Source organism: Sphaerodactylus townsendi, linkage group LG01 (assembly GCF_021028975.2).
Source record: "Sphaerodactylus townsendi isolate TG3544 linkage group LG01, MPM_Stown_v2.3, whole genome shotgun sequence".
NCBI lineage: Eukaryota > Metazoa > Chordata > Lepidosauria > Squamata > Sphaerodactylidae > Sphaerodactylus > Sphaerodactylus townsendi.
The window spans coordinates 28,959,357-28,978,763 of NC_059425.1; the positions used below are offsets into that span (position 1 = coordinate 28,959,357).

Here is a 19,407-nt window from a genome sequence, read left to right on the forward strand (position 1 = left end):
GCTAGTTGCCTGTGATAGACCTATCCTCCTTATATTTGCCTGACCCTCTTTCAGTCTGGGCCAATGCCCATCCCAACATCTTGGGGCTGTGAATTTCTTAAGCCAACTATCTGTTGTGTGAAGTAGCCCTTCCTGTCAACGGTCTAAAGCAATTGCCAATCAGTTTCACAGGGTAAAACGTGAACTCTAGAACCACTAGAGAAGAAGAGTTTTTCTCTATTCATTTTCTCCAAATCAAGCTTGCTTGCTTAGTTTTTTATTTTTATTTATTTGTTTGTTTCACTTATATCCCACCAAACTCCCACAGGACTCAGGACAACTCACAATTATTTATTTATTCATTATTCATTTTCTCCCAATCAGGGAAGATACTTTAGATGCGAATGGCTCTCCCACCTGATATAATTTCCACTGTCATTTCCTGCACTTTCTATGGGTCTTGTTATCCTTTTGGAGATTTCAACCATGAGGAAGCAGTAGGTTAATAGGAAGACCCCCCCTCAGCAGACCCTACATTCAGTAGGAGAAATCTCTCCTGGAATATAAGAGGACAAAAGCGGAGAATGTCTCTCTCCCTCTCTCCAACCACAGACAGCCTACCACCACTTACTGGCCCCACAGATAGGCATTCAGCAACTCCCACCCCCTTCCTTCTCCCTTCAATCCATTTGCATCTGGGATGGGGGGAGGATCAAACCCAAAGAAAGCAGAACACCAGGAGACAATTGGAATAATTAAGCAAGCAGAAGACCAATAATCTTTTCACAGGGATTGGGAAGAGAGACGGAGTAATATTAGGAAGAATATTTGAGTCTAGCTCAGCTACAGACGATGCTACCCAGTAAAGCAGAAAGATCTTGGTCTGAAACAGATTGGGAACAACATTAGAGTGACAACATCAAAGAGAGGGCAATTTACACTGGAGGATGACCAACGCCCTTCCAAACAAAGGAGCACCATGCCATGCAACAGTGGCCCAAGAGCATCCTTGGAGCCAGGGAAGAGTTCTCAGTTACTGCTTCCACATTTTTTTCTGGACGTTCATCAAAGCCCTAGTACAGGGGTGTCCAACTCTGGTGCTTTAGATGTTCATGGACTATAATTCCCATCAGTCCCTGCTGGCATGGGGCTGATGGGAACTGTAGTCCATGAACGGCTGAAGAGCCAGAGTTGGACAGCCCTGCCCTAGCACAAGCCTCTTCAAGACTGGGGCTGAAGAACCTGTTCTGGCCATCTTATGATAGCCAAGCCTCCTAAGCTTTTAACAAAAGACCTGCATTTCATTTAGGCGTATTTCTGAATTAATATTTTGATTTGTAGTCCACACCTTTCTGAAGAAGCTGAGAAGAGAGAGAAACAGAGCACGCTCACAAAATAACCAGAAACCAATCAGGAGAGGGGAGAAGAGAAAAACAGCCCCTAAGAAGCAAAAGGGAACTTCCTGCTCCTGCATAGTTCAAGAAGTGTAGCAATGATCAGCATCCAAACTATTTGAACCACGGAGAATTGCTACAGGGGATGCACGCTTACTGATGGAATGCAAACTGATGGGAGTCTTCCTGAAACACAGGTAGAAGCACCACTGGTTTTACTGGGCAGCCCACGGTGTTAAGGGGTTAACAAACACAGCCTGAAGCAAAAACGATGGCCATCAGCAGCTGGCATGTACAAATAGGAAGCTGTCTTAGAATGTCAGACTGTTGGGCCATGTAGCTCTGCCACTGTCTAATCTGACGGCCAACATCTGTTACCTGAGATCCTTAACACGGGGGATTAGTGTTCTGCATGCAGAGCACACGCTTTAGCACAAAAGAAAAAAGCACACCATCAACCTTGTCTGGGAAGGAAGAACCAGACAGCAGGTGACGTTGAGCACTTGTATGCGCACTTCAAATCAATCTGCAGATTCTGCATCATACCCAGAACAGCCATGCACCAAAGTTTATGGAGCCAAGGGCATGAGCCAGAAACAGTAAAAGTGTCCAAAACAGTTCCTTGCAAGTCTCCTGGAGCAGTTTATCAATGCAACAGCCCGAGCATTTTGCCAAATGTGCCAGGCATGTCTACATAGGCATTCAGACAAGAGATGCCTTTGCATAGCCCGAAGGTGCATGTGTAACAACCAGCAAAAGCGTAGCCAGAGAGGGTGTTTGTAGTTGCATATATACACATGGACCTGAACTCCTGTGCATCTAAGCACATGGAACTTCCTCTCTGGGCGTATCCCTCCCATGGCTCTATCTGTCTTCCTGCCAAGGCCCTGGCGCTATTCTTAGAAACTGCTGTCCTCGGGGTGATCTCAGGACCGGAGAGGAAACTCTGCCCACCCACCTTCTGCATGCTGAATGTCTAGTTCTGCATAACTGCATAAACCTGACTGGCCTCACACCACAAAAAAAGGTAGAAGCTTAGCCAGGATACAACACTACAGTTCTGTACAGGCTGCTACCTTGTGACTGGCCTCAGCTAGGCCACCGGAGGGTGCCTGCCTAGCATTTATTACACACATGACATGACATCAGAAACACACAGAGGAAACTGTCCTGGATGGGTTTATAGTCTTACGAGGGGCAGAAAAGACAGAGAAAGGAGTGTCAAATGACAGTGACAGGGATAACGGCCAGAGAGGAGCAGATCAGCTACAGCTACTTCAGAAGGACTTTGCTTCTGCAGAGAATCCTGCCTTGAGGGGACACATGGGCAACACAGTTTGGCAAAGAGATGATCTAGGCATGAAAGCAAACGCAGCAAAGAAGAGGAGGAGGGGAATGTACAAGTGCTCGGTGCTCATGCGCATCACAGATGATCCTCTTCTCAAACAGGAAGAACAGCCCAGCAAGGAGAGAAATCCTTTAACTCTATAAGTACTGAGCCCTTCCCATCTCTTCGGTTTCCCTCTCGCCCATCATTTAAGTGAAGCCAAGTCACACAAATTCATTGCTGCAGATGTCATGGTGTAAGAAAACATTGCAAATTCCCTCGGGGCCCTCCTTGGGGTGGGGGGAAGGGATCCAGGTCTGAATATTTACTGGAAGCAGGCTTTGCTCAGTGAAGATTTTAAAAATGGAGAAAAAGAGAGAGAATTCAGTTTCTGGAGTCATGTTTTTGAAACACCTGGGTTGGCAGAAGAGGACTGAGGAGCCAAGAAAAATGAGAGGGGGGAGTCAAAGGGGAGAAGGAGGGAAGGAGGGGGGATAAAATGGGAAGTTGGGTGAGGCAAGAGTGACCTCCTTCTTCCAAGTCACTAACTCTGCCCCCTTTCAGTCCTCCTCATCTTCTGATATTTCACCTAGCACCTTCTGCACTTCCTAATTTTTTTTTCTAGCAGGCCATGAGGACTAGAATTGAGTATTTGTTCTTCAGAAGAAAAAGTTAGGCCACAAATGGACTAATACACAGATACATGATAAACAGCAATTGACTTTTAAAATACTGAAAGAGGGAGAGAAAGAAAGAATGGAAGCTGAGAATCTCACACCATCAAAATCTGCTTAGCCAGTTTTTTTGCATGGAAGTAAAACATATAACTCACAGGACACACATATTGCTTCTTGTGCCCTTAGGAGTCCACTGGCATAAGAGAGAAAATGGACCTCTATGGTGAAATCTCACAACTGGGCATATCGGACTCCCATATCCACTGCCAAGGATGATCCATGTCACCTCTTCCTTTTCTCCTGGGGAACCAGGGGATGATCCAAGCAGGCCACAAAGTCTTAAAATGACCCCCTCCCTTTTCCAATTCCAACAGCATTTCTACTCACCACTGGTTGTTTACGTTTCCTACCGGGCCGCCCTGCTTTCCTCATGGGGATCCCCGGATCTGGCTTCTCTTCCTTGTTACGATTCTCATCAGATTCCTCTTCACCCTGCTGTATGAAGATAGAAAGAGAGGCAGACCTAAACCCAAGTCAGCTTGCAATTTAGCAGAGAAAGCCTCAGCAACTTAAATCACCAAACTATGCAGTATATCATGCTTGGGTTCACCCTACCTCCCATCAGGCAAGCATGCTGAAACTGAAGCATCTCAGGCCCATGGGAAGAGGCCACCCCCACTATGTACTGTTCTCCAAACTAGAAATGGCCTCAGGAAATCAACGGTGTGTAGCCTTTTGGTACTGTTCAGGAGATGTAAGTTTCCCCCAAAATGGAAATTTCCTGGAGCCATTACATACTGGAAACTATGGCCCTTTCCTCAGGAGTCACTTACCATATAACTTGCCGCCAAATGCTAAGTTTTTGTTTTTGAATTTTGCCCTTTTTCCCCTCCATTAGCTTCCCGAAATGTTTCCCTGTCATTTTTCCTCTGTTGTTTTCTTGAGCACTTTAACACATTTTTCCTATCTGTTTCCAAACTAGCTTCCCTTGAGCATACAATCATGTCTATTTCTTCACCCCACCAAACACCTGGCCCTTATCCTCACCCTGTATAGTTCCCCTTCAGCCATTTTCTCCTCCCCCTCCTTTTCCGTTTTGTTAAAAAAATTCTCTCTGGCATATCTAACTAGCAATTTAATACTGAGGCAGCGATACAAAGAAGCAGGGGCAACTGGATCAGCTTTGTCAATTGCACAAAGAACTTGCCATGTTACTGTTCAAGCAGAGATACAAAGAAGCAGGCTCATCGGATCAACTTTGTCAATTTCATATAAAACTAACAATATAACATTAGGGCAGAGAGTGATTTTAAATGGGGTGATTGCATCAGCGATAGAACGCTGGGACTCTGGTATGACAGAAAAGAGTACTAAGAATAACTGCTGCAAGTAATCAGGGAGTGCTGCAGTTACAATTGTGTGTTTCCGCAGATCAAATTTGGCGGGAAAATGTGGTTCGTTGTGTGTATGGGTGGGGGTAGTACATGCTTCTGTTCCTTCAGGTAATGGCACTTTCACCAGCAATTGTTTTGGCTTCCATTTTTGGTTGAGTAGAAATGGAGGCCAAGACATTTTTGAATTGTTGCTTGAAAATGTGATTGCACAGTAACACTAGAGTGCCTGCGCAAAATAAAAAAGGAGGCTGTTCTTCTGCATCATGGATCCCATCACCATCAAGAATAATATGTATTTTAGCAATAGTAAATGGAATAAATGGAAATTAAAGAGAGAAAGAAGAGGGGGAAATGACAGAGGGACAGGAAGTGCATGGATTGATTGACAGACAGCATTTCCAAGACACAAGGTTTGACAACTGTGAAAAGCTGTGCATGCAAAGAAGGCTTATAACTGCTCCTCCAATCCATCTCTCTTCCAGTCCACTTTATCAGGCTAACAATTCCTCACATAGTACCAGTTCTGCAGAAGCCCACCCACTATTCCAAAAATTAACTATACACATTAAGTACATTTGTACACCATAGTAGCATTTATCCTCAGAACAGACTCCAGATTTCCTCAATGGTGAATTTCTACAGCCAGATAAGAAGCAGTGAATTTCATGCATGGAGTCCTCCCACCCTGGCAAACATACAAGAGAGAGCCAACCTACACTCACACATAAGTTAAACGAGTTAATGACTATCCAGGGAAAGGTCTGGAGTTCACAGGGAAAAGAGTACCGAGAAAGTCAACGCAGAGTGCAGCGACAAAGATCTCCACCTGTAATTCCAAAGCACGCCCAGGACTTTCAAAGCTGATCAGGGGCAGCCTTGAGAAAAAAAAATCAGCAAACTCAACAAATCTCAACCTATCATTTCTCCTGCAGCATCTTCAGGGTGTCCTTTTTTGTGCCTCTACTTAAACTTCATCCGTGCTTTGGTCATGCCTGGCTTAATCAGTTGCAACCTTCTCACTGGAGCTTCTCCCTGCACACTAAGTGTATTACTCTTTCCCATTCGATTTGGAACACGTCTGCTAAACTTGCCTTCTCTTTACATGGCTCACCTCCGTCCACATACACTCCCTCCAGTCCCTCCTGTTGCTTTTCTGCAACTTTTCACAAGCTATTCTTTCTACCCGAGATCATCTACCTTCCTTGCAGCTCCCACTCTCTCGTTTCTGCGCTGCCAGGGAGAGCTTAAACCTGGAATAGTTCTTCCCCACCCAGGAGATAAAGAAAGAAAATATAAAGATAAACATAAAAACTCAACGGCCCTAATGGATCAGACCAATGTCCTTCTAAAGCAGCATTCTGTTTCCATCAGCAGACAAAAATGCTCACTCAAAAAGTATCATGGCCTCCATTCCACATCCAGCATTTTTCTGAGCCAAAATAGCAGTAGCTGTTTCAGCTCAAGAAAATGGCGCAGGTAGGAAGACTGAAGCCGATGCCACAGTCCTGAGCCAATTCAGACCCTAGCACTCTAGGGAACTGCACATCCCTGAGGCCAAGTTTGTTTGTATAAACATCAGAGTTGGCCAGAAAAACCAAACTGTTGCCAGATATAACACTGAGTTTGGGCGAAAGATTGTTACAACCTGAGGCCCATATTGTTAAGTGATCATCTATTCCTCTAGCAACCCATCTGGATCTGAATCACTATTGTTTTTAATTTTCCAGGTCCACTTTGGCTACATCAACCTCTGTCACAACTGCACTCCCCCCTCCCATTTTATGGAGTGGCCTTTCCAAAAAGGTACACAGAATATCCTCTCTGGCTGCTACCTGCAGATCCTCTTTAGGAGGGTTTTTGTTGATGTATGTCTCATGCACGGATTTATTATTGATGTTTTCAGCATGATATTATAATTATTTTGAACAATTTATAGCTGGTACTTTTGTTAATATATTAGAATATTCTATTCATTACTATGTAAAGCTTCTTTAAAAATTTCTGGAGAGGTGGAACGTACATTTTTAAATAAATAAAATTCAATCATCACCTCACTCCCAATGCAAAAACAAAGCAGAATAGCCATTCCTCTGAGAAGATCAGATGTTGTGCCTCAGCATGAGTCCCTGTTCTAGGTTTATCTTCTTTCAACCAGAAGTCACACCTAGGAGAACTACTGACACAGAGATACAAGGTGAAGCACCACCAGGAAAGGGAATTTTTCACAGGCCATACTTGCTCCACAGGCAGCATAAGTTGGGGGGGGGGGGGGGGGGAGACTGCACTGTGCAGATATACAGCCATGCACTCATCAATTTCCACACTTTGTGACACCGTCCCAAGAAGCAGCTTGCTGCAGTCAATAAAGCATTGGATTCCCCTGTAGGAGTCCTGGGATGAAGATCCCAACCTGGCAGAGACTCACAGAGTGACAAAGGTCAAGTCAGTTTCAATCCTTCCATTTCTAACATGACTGGGACACTGACCTGGCCAGTTTGTCTGTTCTACTGACAGAAATTTATTTCCAGTTAGTCGTGCTGGCAACAACTCATATATGTTGTACAACCAGAGGCCGCCAAGGGAGGACATGTAAAGCCACAGAGGTGGGTTGGATGTGACCTGACAGTGAGGCTAGGAAGTGCTCTTTACCTCTCTTCCATTATGTCTTCTTCCAGCTGGCTCTGATCTGACTCATCCCTCTATAAATCAAATTGCTCCACTGCTGCCTCAGGTTTAATGAACTGCAAGGCCCCTAAAGCCCAGAGCGCTCTCTCTCTCTCTCTCTCCTCCCCTCTGCTGCCAAGCAACCCTGTAGGGAAACTACTTTGCTCCCAGAACACAGGAGCAATGGAAGTGCAGCCTCTTCAGGAAGACAGGCTCTCCTGCCAACCTGCGCCTACCTTCAAAGCAAGTTCTTTTTTAGTGCAGCTCCCACCAGAGAAGGAACACAGTGGGCCGTTCAGCAGTCACAAAGGGATTTTTTGGGGACACCAGGGCAGAGGGCAATGAGAACAGCTAAGACTGGCACAAAGGAAAACAAAACCGGACTCCACTCTGGTGGCACCTTAAAGACTCACAAAATGTATTCCAGCTTTCAGCTTTTGTGAGTCACAGCTCACTTCATCAACTTGTGCTGGAATCAGTTTTTGTGAGTTTCTAAGATGACACAAGACTCTTCTTTTTGTCTTGCTGCTGCAGACTACCCACTTGGGATTTTAGAAAAGAAATCTCTCACACAGCCTTTGTTACAGTGATCAAGAGATATGAAGGACAGAAACAAATACAACCCTGTGAGGTAGATTACGCAGAAACAATGATTGGCCCAAGGTCACCCAGCAAGCTGCCCTGACTGAATGGTGATTGGATCCTGGGCGTCTTAGATCCTAATTCGACACTCTAACCTCTACACAAAATGGCCTGATAACCTTCCATGCTTAAAAAAAATCAAATCAAACTCTTGCAGTGCCAACAGAAAAAGTTTCTACTCATGCACCCTCCAGTCAGTAGCGTAATGAAGGGGGTATGAGGGGGCTGGGGCCCCGGGCACCACTTCTGCCGGTCATGTGGGAGGCATGCTGCCGAGCTGCCAACCTTCGCAACTGGGGGCCCGAACTCCGTGTGGAGTTTGGTACTAGGGACACAGTTGAACACTGAGTCAGTTGGAACAGGCTCACTTCATCCTGAACTCCATGTGGAGCAGGTCTGTTCAATGCTGGGTTCAACCCGAGTCAAGCTGAGCCCAGGATCGAACTGAGCAGTCGGGATGACTGGTTCCAGTTTTATACATTTGGCTCCGCCCTCCAAGGTCAGGTGGAGTCTGGGGGTGGAGCCAACAGTATAAAACTGGAGCCAATCAGCCCAGTTTGATCAGCCTGCTCAGTATGGCTTGGATTGAGCTTTAAACTGCAGGCTCAAAGCCCAGTATTGAACTGGCCCACCTTGTTCTGAACTTCATGTGGATGGAGCCGGGAGAGCCCATGTTGGTGAGCTCAGCATTCAACTGTGCCTCTGGTCCCAAACTCCATGTGAAATTTGGGTGGGACGCAGTTGTGAGGGGGGAGGCCAGTAACATAATCCCCATGTCACCTGCCAATTGGCAGCTGGGGTGGGGCAAATTGTTGAGTTACGCCCATTCCTCCAGCATCTGAAATGTGCAATTTGCTCCTTTGTTATCTTTCTCACATTTACCCTCGAAATCACCACATAAAGTAGGCAATATCTCCACTTTCCAGACAGAGACAAAACAAAGCAATGCTCAAAGTCAAAGACAACTGAATCCAAATTTCTATTTATCACTCTATTTGTGAATGGCTGCAGGACAAGACAGGATTGCTGGCTTGCAATAGCCAATCTTACCTGCTTCTCCACTGCCAGCCCCACAACTATTGTCAACTCATCTCCACTGTTCACCTTTCAGTCCCCAACCGCTGGCCCCACCTAGCCTTTTGCATCTATTGTGTACTTCTATAGCCCTCAGGGCAGGAACATTCTGTGCAGCACCTGGTGCCCTGCAAATGTTACATAAATGGCAAAAGATCTATGTGACAGGGTGAATCCCTTGGAAAGGGACAGGGATTCTACTATGATAATCCCTCCCCCAAGAACCTGGTCTGCATATGCGCAAGCAATCAAGTGCAGGAACAGATCTGAAAGTCAAACAATACACACACACACACACGCCTTTATTGGCATACAAAACAGGACAAAATTTTAAAGCAAAACAAGGTTAAGAAATACAGTTAAAATTACTAATTTCCAGCATAAAATTTGCAAGAGTTTCACAGAAGAGCACATCAGAGCTGTTCAGGAGATTGGGTATCTAAAACACTAAACAATACCATGTCCCCAAGCCCATCGTGGGGGTCATGGGGCTATTTTAGATCTTTTTTTACTTGCAACTGCCACGGAGGTCTGATCCTCCTGGGGACTGGGGTGTGGGGAGATGAGGAGCTCCTATCTCCCCTCCCCGTGTCATTTTCAAGAGTCAACTCAACTGAGACAGAAATTGTCTGACAGTTGCTTCTCCCACAGAGTGGCCAAGTTTGATCAAGATGCTGTGTGAACACACATTCCCACGGGAGAGTACGTCTCACCTCCCAGGATCAAGACGTAGCTTACAAAGAGACTGGAACTACTGGTGAAATCTAAGGAGCTGGGATGTGGCTGCGCTAAGCAGGATACCAAGCACTCAGGGACACAGAGGCCCCTTCCGCACAGCAAATGTGCAGCGGGTTGCAGTCGGGATAAAGTAACCTGCTTTCCTGCTTTCACTTTTGCATGCATCCGTGCAGGCAGCGATTGGGGCCCACAGAAACAATGCAGGTTGCTGTCTCACAATACCACAACCATTTACACCTGCATGACTATGCAGATGTAAGTCGGGAAATTTTTAAAAAACAAAAGTGCAGCCGAATAAAGAACCTCCTTCGCCGTTTGCTCTCAAGTAGCTGCAACCTGGGATTTTTCAAAAGACTCGTGGATAGTGCAATTCTCCAAAAAAAACACCCCGGTTTGGGGGAAATAACACGGGGCACACTTGCTGTAGGGGCAGGATCCGTGCAAAGTTCCTCCCCAAAACTTTTTTTTTTAACCATCCTTAACTCATGTTTATTGGCCTGTGTGGAAGGGGCCAGAGTTTCAGTGCTCTCTCCATTCCTTACCCAAGAGTAGCAGGACAAGAACACAACATCTTCTTACCATACTTAGAGCTGACTGCCCGATACAGAGTTACAAGAGATGAATCCACACATACCAAGACACACCTGCCCAGCAAAGGACTCGAAAAGCATTTAAAAAGTAGATAGGTGTGTACTCCATGAAGCCATTCCCACTGTGAAAGCAGGAAAGAGTGTGGGCAAGGTATTCAGGGATGGCATATGCACACCCCATCCCCACATTGTTGTTGTCACATCAGCACAAAAACATCTACACAACAAAAATCATGTTACCCCTGGCAGCTGAGAAATGACCCTTCCCTCTCCCTCTAAATTGAGATCCCCAACATTGTGTCCATGGGCACCATGATACCCACTGGAACATTTCTTAGTGCCCACCAAGTGTTTTCAGAAAGTGGACAGGCCCAAGTGAGGCATATTTATGGAGTAATGCAAACAGTGGCTTTACGTAAAGTGTTTGACATGCACAAATATCAGAGTTATACTCTAAAATCACGGTAGAACTTGATTTTGATTAACTGCTACTGCGCTGCATGGCTAACAGGCTTAATACACTTAAGTGTAATCAAACTATTCTCATTTTAATGGGTTCTTAAAATTAAAATGGAAGTTGATAATAACACTGCTGTATCAAATTGGGGTTGTTTTCCAAAAATAATTTATGTTAACATCAAAACTTGGCTCTCAATAGCCTGTTAGCACCAACTGTCATTGTTACAAGTGGCGTAGTGGTTAAGAGCAGGTGCATTCTAATCTGGAGGAACCGGGTTTGATTCCCCGCTCTGCCGCTTGAGCTGTGGAGGCTTATCTGGGGAATTCAGATTAGCTTGTGCACTCCAACACACGCCAGCTGGGTGACCTTGGGCTAGTCACAGTTCTTCTGAGCTCTCTCAGCTCCACCTACCTCACAGGGTGTTTGTTGTGAGAGGGGAAGGGCAAGGAGTTTGTAAGCCCCTTTGAGTCTCCTACAGAAGAGAAAGGGGGGATATAAATCCAAACTCCTCTTCTTCTTCTAATAGTGCAGGTTTAAAGTATCTGGGCTCAGGGAAGAAGGCCTCAATAGAGGGATAGACAGGAAGAGAAGCATTTCCCTCCTTTTTGTTTTATGTAAGTGCATCAGTTGCCTACAGAAAGAAAAAAGAAGATGCTGCCAGATTAGGGTTTCTTAGCTAGGACAATAGATATACTTATTTTTTCAGCATGCAAGAAAATATCTTTAAACCATGTTAGGAATCATGTTAAACAGACCTTCTGCCAGAAAAGCTGAAGACCTACCGCCAGAGTTATGCATAATCTCTGAGATTTTATGGTTGGCTCTGCCTCCCACAACAGCCATTTCGTGGTTGACTCCACCTCCCATGGCAGACATTTTGTGGTTGGAGCCATGACCCTGTTTCAAAATTCCAAAGAAGCCTTCAGGCCAAAAAAAAACCGGGAACTCCTGCCCTAAACTATTTTTAAAAACTTAAAAGAGCTGAAGGGGGTGACAAAGCAGAGCTTAGCTCCCAAATCAGCCACAGGTGGAGTGTTCTCATAGAGGCTGGCCTGCAGGTACCGCCAAGCGTCCATTTCAGCAGGGGGGTGGGTTGCTACTTTTTAAAGGACAAAGTTCTAGAAACCACACATATCATGCTTTGAGAAAGCAAAACAGGAATCACTGAATGGGGAGAGAAGGCGGAGCAAAACTGCATGGGGAAGGCACCTCTCCTTGGTAACACTTCACTTTATCTCCTCTTCAAACATCTCTTAGTTCTAAGTTTATTGATGGCTAGATGTTTTAATAACAGGTTGACATTGTTTGCTGGCCACGCTTCTGAGTTGGTCAGGAGCCACCTTAGTCATTGCAGGGGCAGCATAAAGCACACCAATAAAATAGATCTGCATTGCTCAGTGCCTCTTTTAGTGCTGGGGGCACCACTTATTGATTTGAATTTTTATTCACTGGGTTTTTTTTTACCCGCGCTGTGTTTTTTTCATGTTTACACTGTACACATTCTGTTCTTTGACAGCCACCCCATGTAATTCTAAGTAGAGAAGCTGGATATAAGTAAGCTAAATGAAAACAAATGCATTAACAATAATATAGTTAAGAGAAATTAGACTCCCTGCCCCTCTGGAGAAGTCCGTCAACAGTTCCAATGGAAAAGCGAGACAGAATGACCAAGCTGCGTATGTGTTTTGAATTTTTGTGGGGCTCATAACATTTGCAAGTACAGGAACTGCATGGAAGACTGATGGGATTTTAGAACAAGAAATGAAAAAAGAAGGGGTCATAAACCATATTCCAAACTTCACAGTAATACTACATCAAGATGACTGCTGAAGTTGTGCAGTAAACTAAAAACATGCAGGGAAGGTCAGAGAAAGGATTGCAGTGGTTTAGGAGAAATACTGTCGAGTTTTCCGGCATAAAATGAAGAAGAGGAGGTCGAGTTTGGATTCATACCCCACTTTTCTCAATTGTAAGGAGTCTCAAAGCAGCGTACAATAACCTCCCCCTTCACAACAGGCACTTTGTGAAGTAGGTGGGTCTGAGAAAGTCCTGACAGAACTGTGACTGAATGATGTCAGTTCCACTATAAAAGCACTAAGTGACAAAATTCATGCTGGATTCCTCCACTCAAGTCAGAATAACAAGAATGGAACCTCCATGTGCAACAGTAAGACAATTCTGAATGCCAAGAAGTAGAGACAAAACAACAGAGGAAGGCTCCCTTCATTTGGGCTATTCATGCATTCTACTTGGACTACCCTTGATCAGAAGCTGCAGCCAGAGCAGAATGCTGTGGCTACACTGTTGTGTGAGTTACTGCGATCATGCAACCCCCCAATATTACAACAATTACACTGACTTCTATCTGATCCCAAGCCCAATTCAAGGTGTTGGTTTTGACTTTTAAAGCCCTACGTGACTTGGGACTGGAGCATTTGAAGGGCTGTCTGCTTCCACACAGGTACTAAGATCACAGGGAGAGGCCCTCTTGACTGTCCCATGGGCCAAAGAGGCTGACGTGGTGAGTAAACGAGAAAGGGGCTTTTCAGCGGCAGCCCCATAATAATCTCCCCGGCAGGTGTGCTTGGCAGCTGAAGATAGTTTCATTCATAATGACATTTGATTGCGATGGCATTTCAGTTCTGCCCACTGGCAGTTTTAAATTATTGAATATTTCAAGTATTATTATTAGTGGTGTTATGTATTTGATTGTGTTTTATTGGTGGCTATATTGTGAGACACCTTGAATTCCTATAGGCAGAAAGGTGACTAATAAACGTTTTAAATAATAACTAACTAGTCTTCTTTGTTTTTAAACTTCCCTAGGCACCCGACAGGTCAATGTGGAAAGCAAACAGGTTGTGATTTGGCCTCGTACTGCATGGTTCTCCTGGGCCTACAGACTTGAGCCAGTAGCCCACACTTCTGTTTTAAACATCCTCTTGAATTCTGCTATGCTCATCTCTCAATCCCACTCACATACCCACAAAAAGGCCTTCAAAAGAGGGCTGCAGGAACTTATTCCAGGCACACCATTCCTGTACGCAGCAGAAAGCCCTGTGCTTGGTTGGCACGTGAGGGAATGGTACTGGAATAGCTCTAAGTTGCGCTGTTGGCAGAAAGTGTGGAACAGGGTGGGCTGAATTCTCTTTCACATGCCATCAGACCTCAGGGGCTTTATTTAATGTTTTCTTGGCCTGGATCTAAAGACTCAAAACATGGATCCAATATGGCCACACAATTTAACTAGGTCTCCCGTCAGTTACCTCCAGCTTAGGCCTGTACTCTTCAGGGACCTTTTCCATCACCATCCACTGAATTGTAGGCTGTTTAAGTACCCTCTCCTTAAATAAGCAATAGAACTGATCACGGCAGAAGTTCAAAGCCCCCTCCCCACCCCCAGCCCAAACTTCTTTTGACAGAAACAGTGCTGGGAGATTCAGCAGACCTGTCTCACAGGGGACCACACAGCCTGCACGATACAAGCCTTGGGCTGCACCTATGCAGATGAAGCAGCGACCATTTTCCCTCAGAGTGCAGCCACCTGAGGGAGAGGCCTGCACATCCAAGTCGTGAGGCAGGGGACGATGAGGGAGCCCAGACACCAGACGCCAGCCCCAGCCCACCTTACCTTGTGAGAGTCAGCTGTCCCTTGGTCTGCAGTGGGGCCGCTGGTGTCAACGGGGCCATTGGACGGCATGTTGGGGGAAGACGCAGGGTGGTGACAGAGGCCTGCGAATTTTTTTGAGTGTGGGGCTTAATTGACAAAAAAAAGTTCCAAGTGTTAAAAAAAATTTAGATAGAAACGGAAGAGCTGCTCACAGTGGCAGTGTGGGTGCCTCTCTGCCGGCGCGTCTGTTCTGGTTTTCCTGCCACCTGTAACGGGAAGAGGGAAGGATGGAGGGTGAGGCCCAGACTCGCAATGGAGAGCCGCTTCAATGGCCTCTCCCCAGCCGCGGGCAATCATTAACAAGCTACAGCGTTGACTCAGCCAAGCTGGGCCCCCCGTGGGTGCCACAGTCCAGCCCAGCCCAAGCCATCGACAGGAGATGCCCCCTCTCCCCCTCCCTCATTCAGCCCCACAGAATTCCCCTTCCTCTGCCCCAGAGGCAGGCTTCCTCTCTTCTAAAGCAGCAGCCCTAGGCAGCAGGCGGAAATCCAGCACCTGTTGCTACAGGGAAGAGCCAGCACATTCACCACAGTCCCTTTCTGCCGCTGCCTGTGGCACCAGGAGCTGTTTCCAGAGCCTTCCAGAAAATGGGGTGGGAGAAGGAGTGCAATAGCCACGGATTCAAGGAACAAAATCTGGGAGGGTGGGTTTTCGGGGGGAAGAGTGCTTCAGCAGAGGCATCAGTTTCATTCACCTTCAGTGCCACCAACAACCCCACCCCTTTGAGAAAGTCTGCCTTATCAGCCACAGCCTGTGCTCGATCTGTGAATTTCAGACTCTGCCTCAAAAGGATTCTAGAAAGCATGCGCAACGCCACCTCTTTAATAGGCATTTTAAGCCCACCTTCTGTGCCTCGGGACAGTTTGGCTTCTAACCTACCAAGCCAGAGAGCAAAGTTCGGCCCTGGAGAAACAGGGAGCACAAACTGGAAGTTCTATTTTCCTCGGGGACATCCTTGAGTGAGGCCAAGAGGCATGTTCTGACATTCTGAAGAGGCATGTTCTGAAAAGGGTCTAAGCCCACATTCTCCACACACCACAGTCCCATTCAAATAAGGCTTGGTAGATCTGGGAACAACAGATCTTCAGTGCATGGCCTTACACCCGGGGACGTCTCCAGGGAAACTGTAAACTTGTAGTTAAACCACAGCTAGGCAAGCTGGCCGCCTCCCTGCAGACTCCTGCTGCCTGTACCACCCATACCTTAGGTCAGCGGTCTTCACTCTTACCTTTAACCCTCTCCTCAGCAGCAGCTTGGGACCCATTGAGCAGCAAGTGGCTCATAGTCACCTGACAGGAAAAAGGGGACCTAAAGCAATGATGTCACTAGGACAGGACACCCAAGCCAAGCACTTGGCAGAATGTCACTGCAGCAGACAAGCCCTTCCACTTCTCACTGTCCTGTAACTCTTCTGCATACCCGCAAAGAGAGGCTCTCTATATATGCACGTTAGTGCCAAAAGGGAAGCAAATGAATCACTTTTGGAGGTGCCAGCACACTTACACACTAACAAGACCAGCCAAAAGGGGCTCCAGCAATTCCCCTGAGGGCTCCAACTCATGGCCTGAAGAACATTGCTCTAAGAGGTGACTTGCGATGGCACCTTCAAAGAATGTGTTTGTTTCCCCCTATCCACCTACACAACTGTTACTACGGCATCCTTCCTCCCATCTGACAATCCAGACTTGGTTCCTTCAGTCTGTCACCCGATTCCCCCTCCTTTCTGTAATGCTGTGCAAGGAAATTATGCCAACACGCAGCAATCAATCATCCAGAGATTTCACACACACATTAGGATCACAGCCCTGAAGGAGGGAGAAGGCGGGAGGCAGAATGAGAGCAGACTCCTCTGTTCCAAACCCCTGGCACAAGTGAGGACCTACACGGCTCACGGCTCGAAAATTGAGTACCACAAAATGAGACCCAGTTCGCCACACGCTGGTTGACACCTGCAAATCAAAGAGCTCTGAGCAACTTGGAAAGCAAGCCAAGCCACAAAGGAGAAGGCGGGAGAGGAAACAAACACCAAGCGCTATTCAAACACTCCACTTATTGAAGTCACCGGTCAACCTTGCCGGGACCAGCCAAATTCTAAGCCACAGCAACAGCAGACCATGGAATGCTACCACATGTAATTCAGCGCTGCTTGACATTCAACCCACAGAAGACCTCAAAACATTGCAGGTGGACTTAGCCTTTGCAAAGGACTGCTCTGCTTTACCCTAACACCTCTTTCACACTAACCCCCGGGGTACCACTGACATGTGTGTCTAAAAGGCCTGTGATGCCAACAGCCTCTCCCTAGAGCATGTTACATTTTTCACTCCACAGTAAAAAAACAAAAACAAAGGTATCTCGCCCTGGCCTTCAACATTCTTCCAAGACAGGGGTCTGCAACCTATGGCTCTCCAGATGTTCATGGACTACAATTCCCATCAGCCCCTGCCAGCATGGCCAATTGGCAGGTTGCAGACCCCTGTTCCAAGACAAGCTGGTGGCTCTGACAGGTGGACTCTTTCAACCCCCATCTTCCTCCAAGTTAGCAAATGAAACAGCTACCTGAACTAGAAATAACCTTTTCCAGGACAGGTCCTTCTGCCCTCAAGGAAAAGGGTTTCACCCCTTCCCCAACACACACAGAGAAATAAAATGAAAATCTCAACCCTGCCCCTCCATCCCCAATATGTTCCCACTCACACTCCCGGACACAAGCGTTGTGCCAAAACCAATTGGCCATGCTGGCAGGGGTTGATGGTAATTATAGTCCATGAACATCTGGAGCACCATAGGTTGTCCACCCCTGCACTAATGACTTGGGAGTTCCTGACACTAAGGACCTGCTTAGGATATTCAGAGCTCCCTGCAAGCCTTGAGCCACAAGGAAAGGTGGCATATAAATATTTTCATAAATAAATAAGCATTCCATCTATGGAAAGTGAGTCCAGCCACAAAGGAGAGGGAATGAACATTCTCAAACAAAAGGAAGAAAAGAGCTGCTGCTGAATCCACTGCTAGAAAACCTCTTTCCCCGATTTCCAAAAAAGGCATTTATATGCTGGCCCATTGCCCCATCTCCTCCTCTCCCACTCCCCAAAGTTCCCACAACCATTGTTCCCACCGCAGGGAAATTGAGCACAGCTTCTCTCTCTTGCTCTGATTCAATTCCAGAAAAAAAGATGCTAAAAAGAACTTGGCCAGGATCGCCCCAGAGGAGCGAAGAAGAGACAGTTTCCAGCGGAAGCCCCCTCCCCAGCAAACATCTCCCAGAAAGGATCCATGCAACCCCCCCCCCCAACAAACACAGACCCCTTGCCTACACCAGCCCTCCAGACAGCATATAAACTGCTCAGCTAAAATGAACTGGGGTCCCCCAGTCCTCAAGGTTCCAAACCCACCCATTCTCAGAAATGCACCCTTCTCCGTTCCCAGTGTCTGACTACCCAAAACAGCACCGAAACAGCAGCCAGACCACCACCACACCTGCTTGGTCTGGGTTTCTCCCCACCCACTACTGCTCACACAGCCGCATTTCACTTTAAAGCTAAGCACCAGATAGGGTTCATTGCTCCAGTAGTTCTATCTGAATTAACAAGGGAGGGGGGGAATGGAGAGAAAAGGCAGCATTTTAGCACACGAATCCCTCCCACACAGAAGGCAGAGTCGCCTTGGGCCTGCCAATCACCCCCATCTGGAAGAGGAAGTCCTCCACCATGAAGACAAACTGAGCCTGCAACTCAAAAGCACCTCTTAGACCAGCTGAGGCGACTACCCAGGGCTCCCAGTCTTCCACTCCCTGCTCCTTTTTCATTAGGTCAGATTGAACTGCGCAGGGGAAGAGCATGAAGACCTCCTGGCACACGGCTTCAACAGTTACGCATGGGTGCACGGGCAGGAGTGGGAGGAGGTTCCTGCGTCTATACCGCATGTCAAAGAGAAGTTTGGCAGATGCCTTCAAGGCACCAGACCCTACCCTCCAACTGGTATTTGGGCACACAAACACATGAAGATGCTTTATATTGAACCAGACCCTTCGTCTGTCACAGTTAGTATTATCTATTCAGACCGGCAGGGGTTCTTCAGGGACTCGGGTAGGGCAGCCCTGGTAATCCAGACAATCCCCAGATCAAGGTAGGCATGCAGATGAGCAGCTGTGCTCCTATCAGACTCTATTCAATAGCCAGGCACACAACCAGTTGAATGTGGTTTGCCTGCTCTCTCCTTTTTTGATTCAGCTGACTGGTCCATGCTGGTTCACACATTTGTAACCTTGAAGCTGGGACTACTGCAATGCACTTGAAGGCTTTTTCTGCCTGCACAGCTTACCACAGATTTTCCCAGGGATCAAACTTGGCAATATGTTCTGTGAGATCATTCTGAACAACCTCCATAACCCACTCTCCACCATTTCCACCTTTGTCTCTTCATTTTCACACACTACTACTGAAAATGTATTACTTCTAATTGGTGCTGAGATGTCATCCACGATGCAGAAGAACAACCCTCCCTTTCAGCCATTTTCTCCTCCATTCTCCTTTTTCAAAAGGAATTTTTCCATTTCTTTTCTCTGTCACATTAGTGATGTAACATACGGGCACAAATACAAGCCTGGCCAACTGTATCAGCTTTGCCAATTTCATCCCAAATGAGTATATAACTTAAAGTTAAGATACAATCTGTTTGCAATTAGAGGCAAGTGAAATTAACAATGGAAGTTGTTTTTGCAGGAAACTGACAAGGACTACCATAGTAAAGATGGTGCTTTACTGTAGCAGCAATCTCTTGTCAACTTTCTCCTGCA

The 19,407-nt window shown here is 46.5% G+C and overlaps 1 protein-coding gene across 3 annotated transcripts in view; it reads right to left on the reverse strand.

The window, feature by feature from the left end:
- Positions 1 to 19,407, reverse strand: part of DNMT3A (DNA methyltransferase 3 alpha) — a 120,251-nt gene that overhangs the window by 87,290 nt on the left and 13,554 nt on the right. For 2 of the 3 annotated variants that reach the window (XM_048516183.1, XM_048516191.1), the window contains 2 exons: positions 14,571 to 14,815; positions 3,765 to 3,872 (listed from right to left, as the gene is read on the reverse strand). In XM_048516183.1, coding sequence (XP_048372140.1) covers positions 3,765 to 3,872; positions 14,571 to 14,639 — 177 coding nt within the window. In that variant the 5' untranslated portion in view covers positions 14,640 to 14,815. Of the gene's footprint in view, positions 1 to 3,764; positions 3,873 to 14,570; positions 14,816 to 19,407 lie in introns of those variants that run through there. The other variant, XM_048516199.1, reaches the window with a different exon arrangement.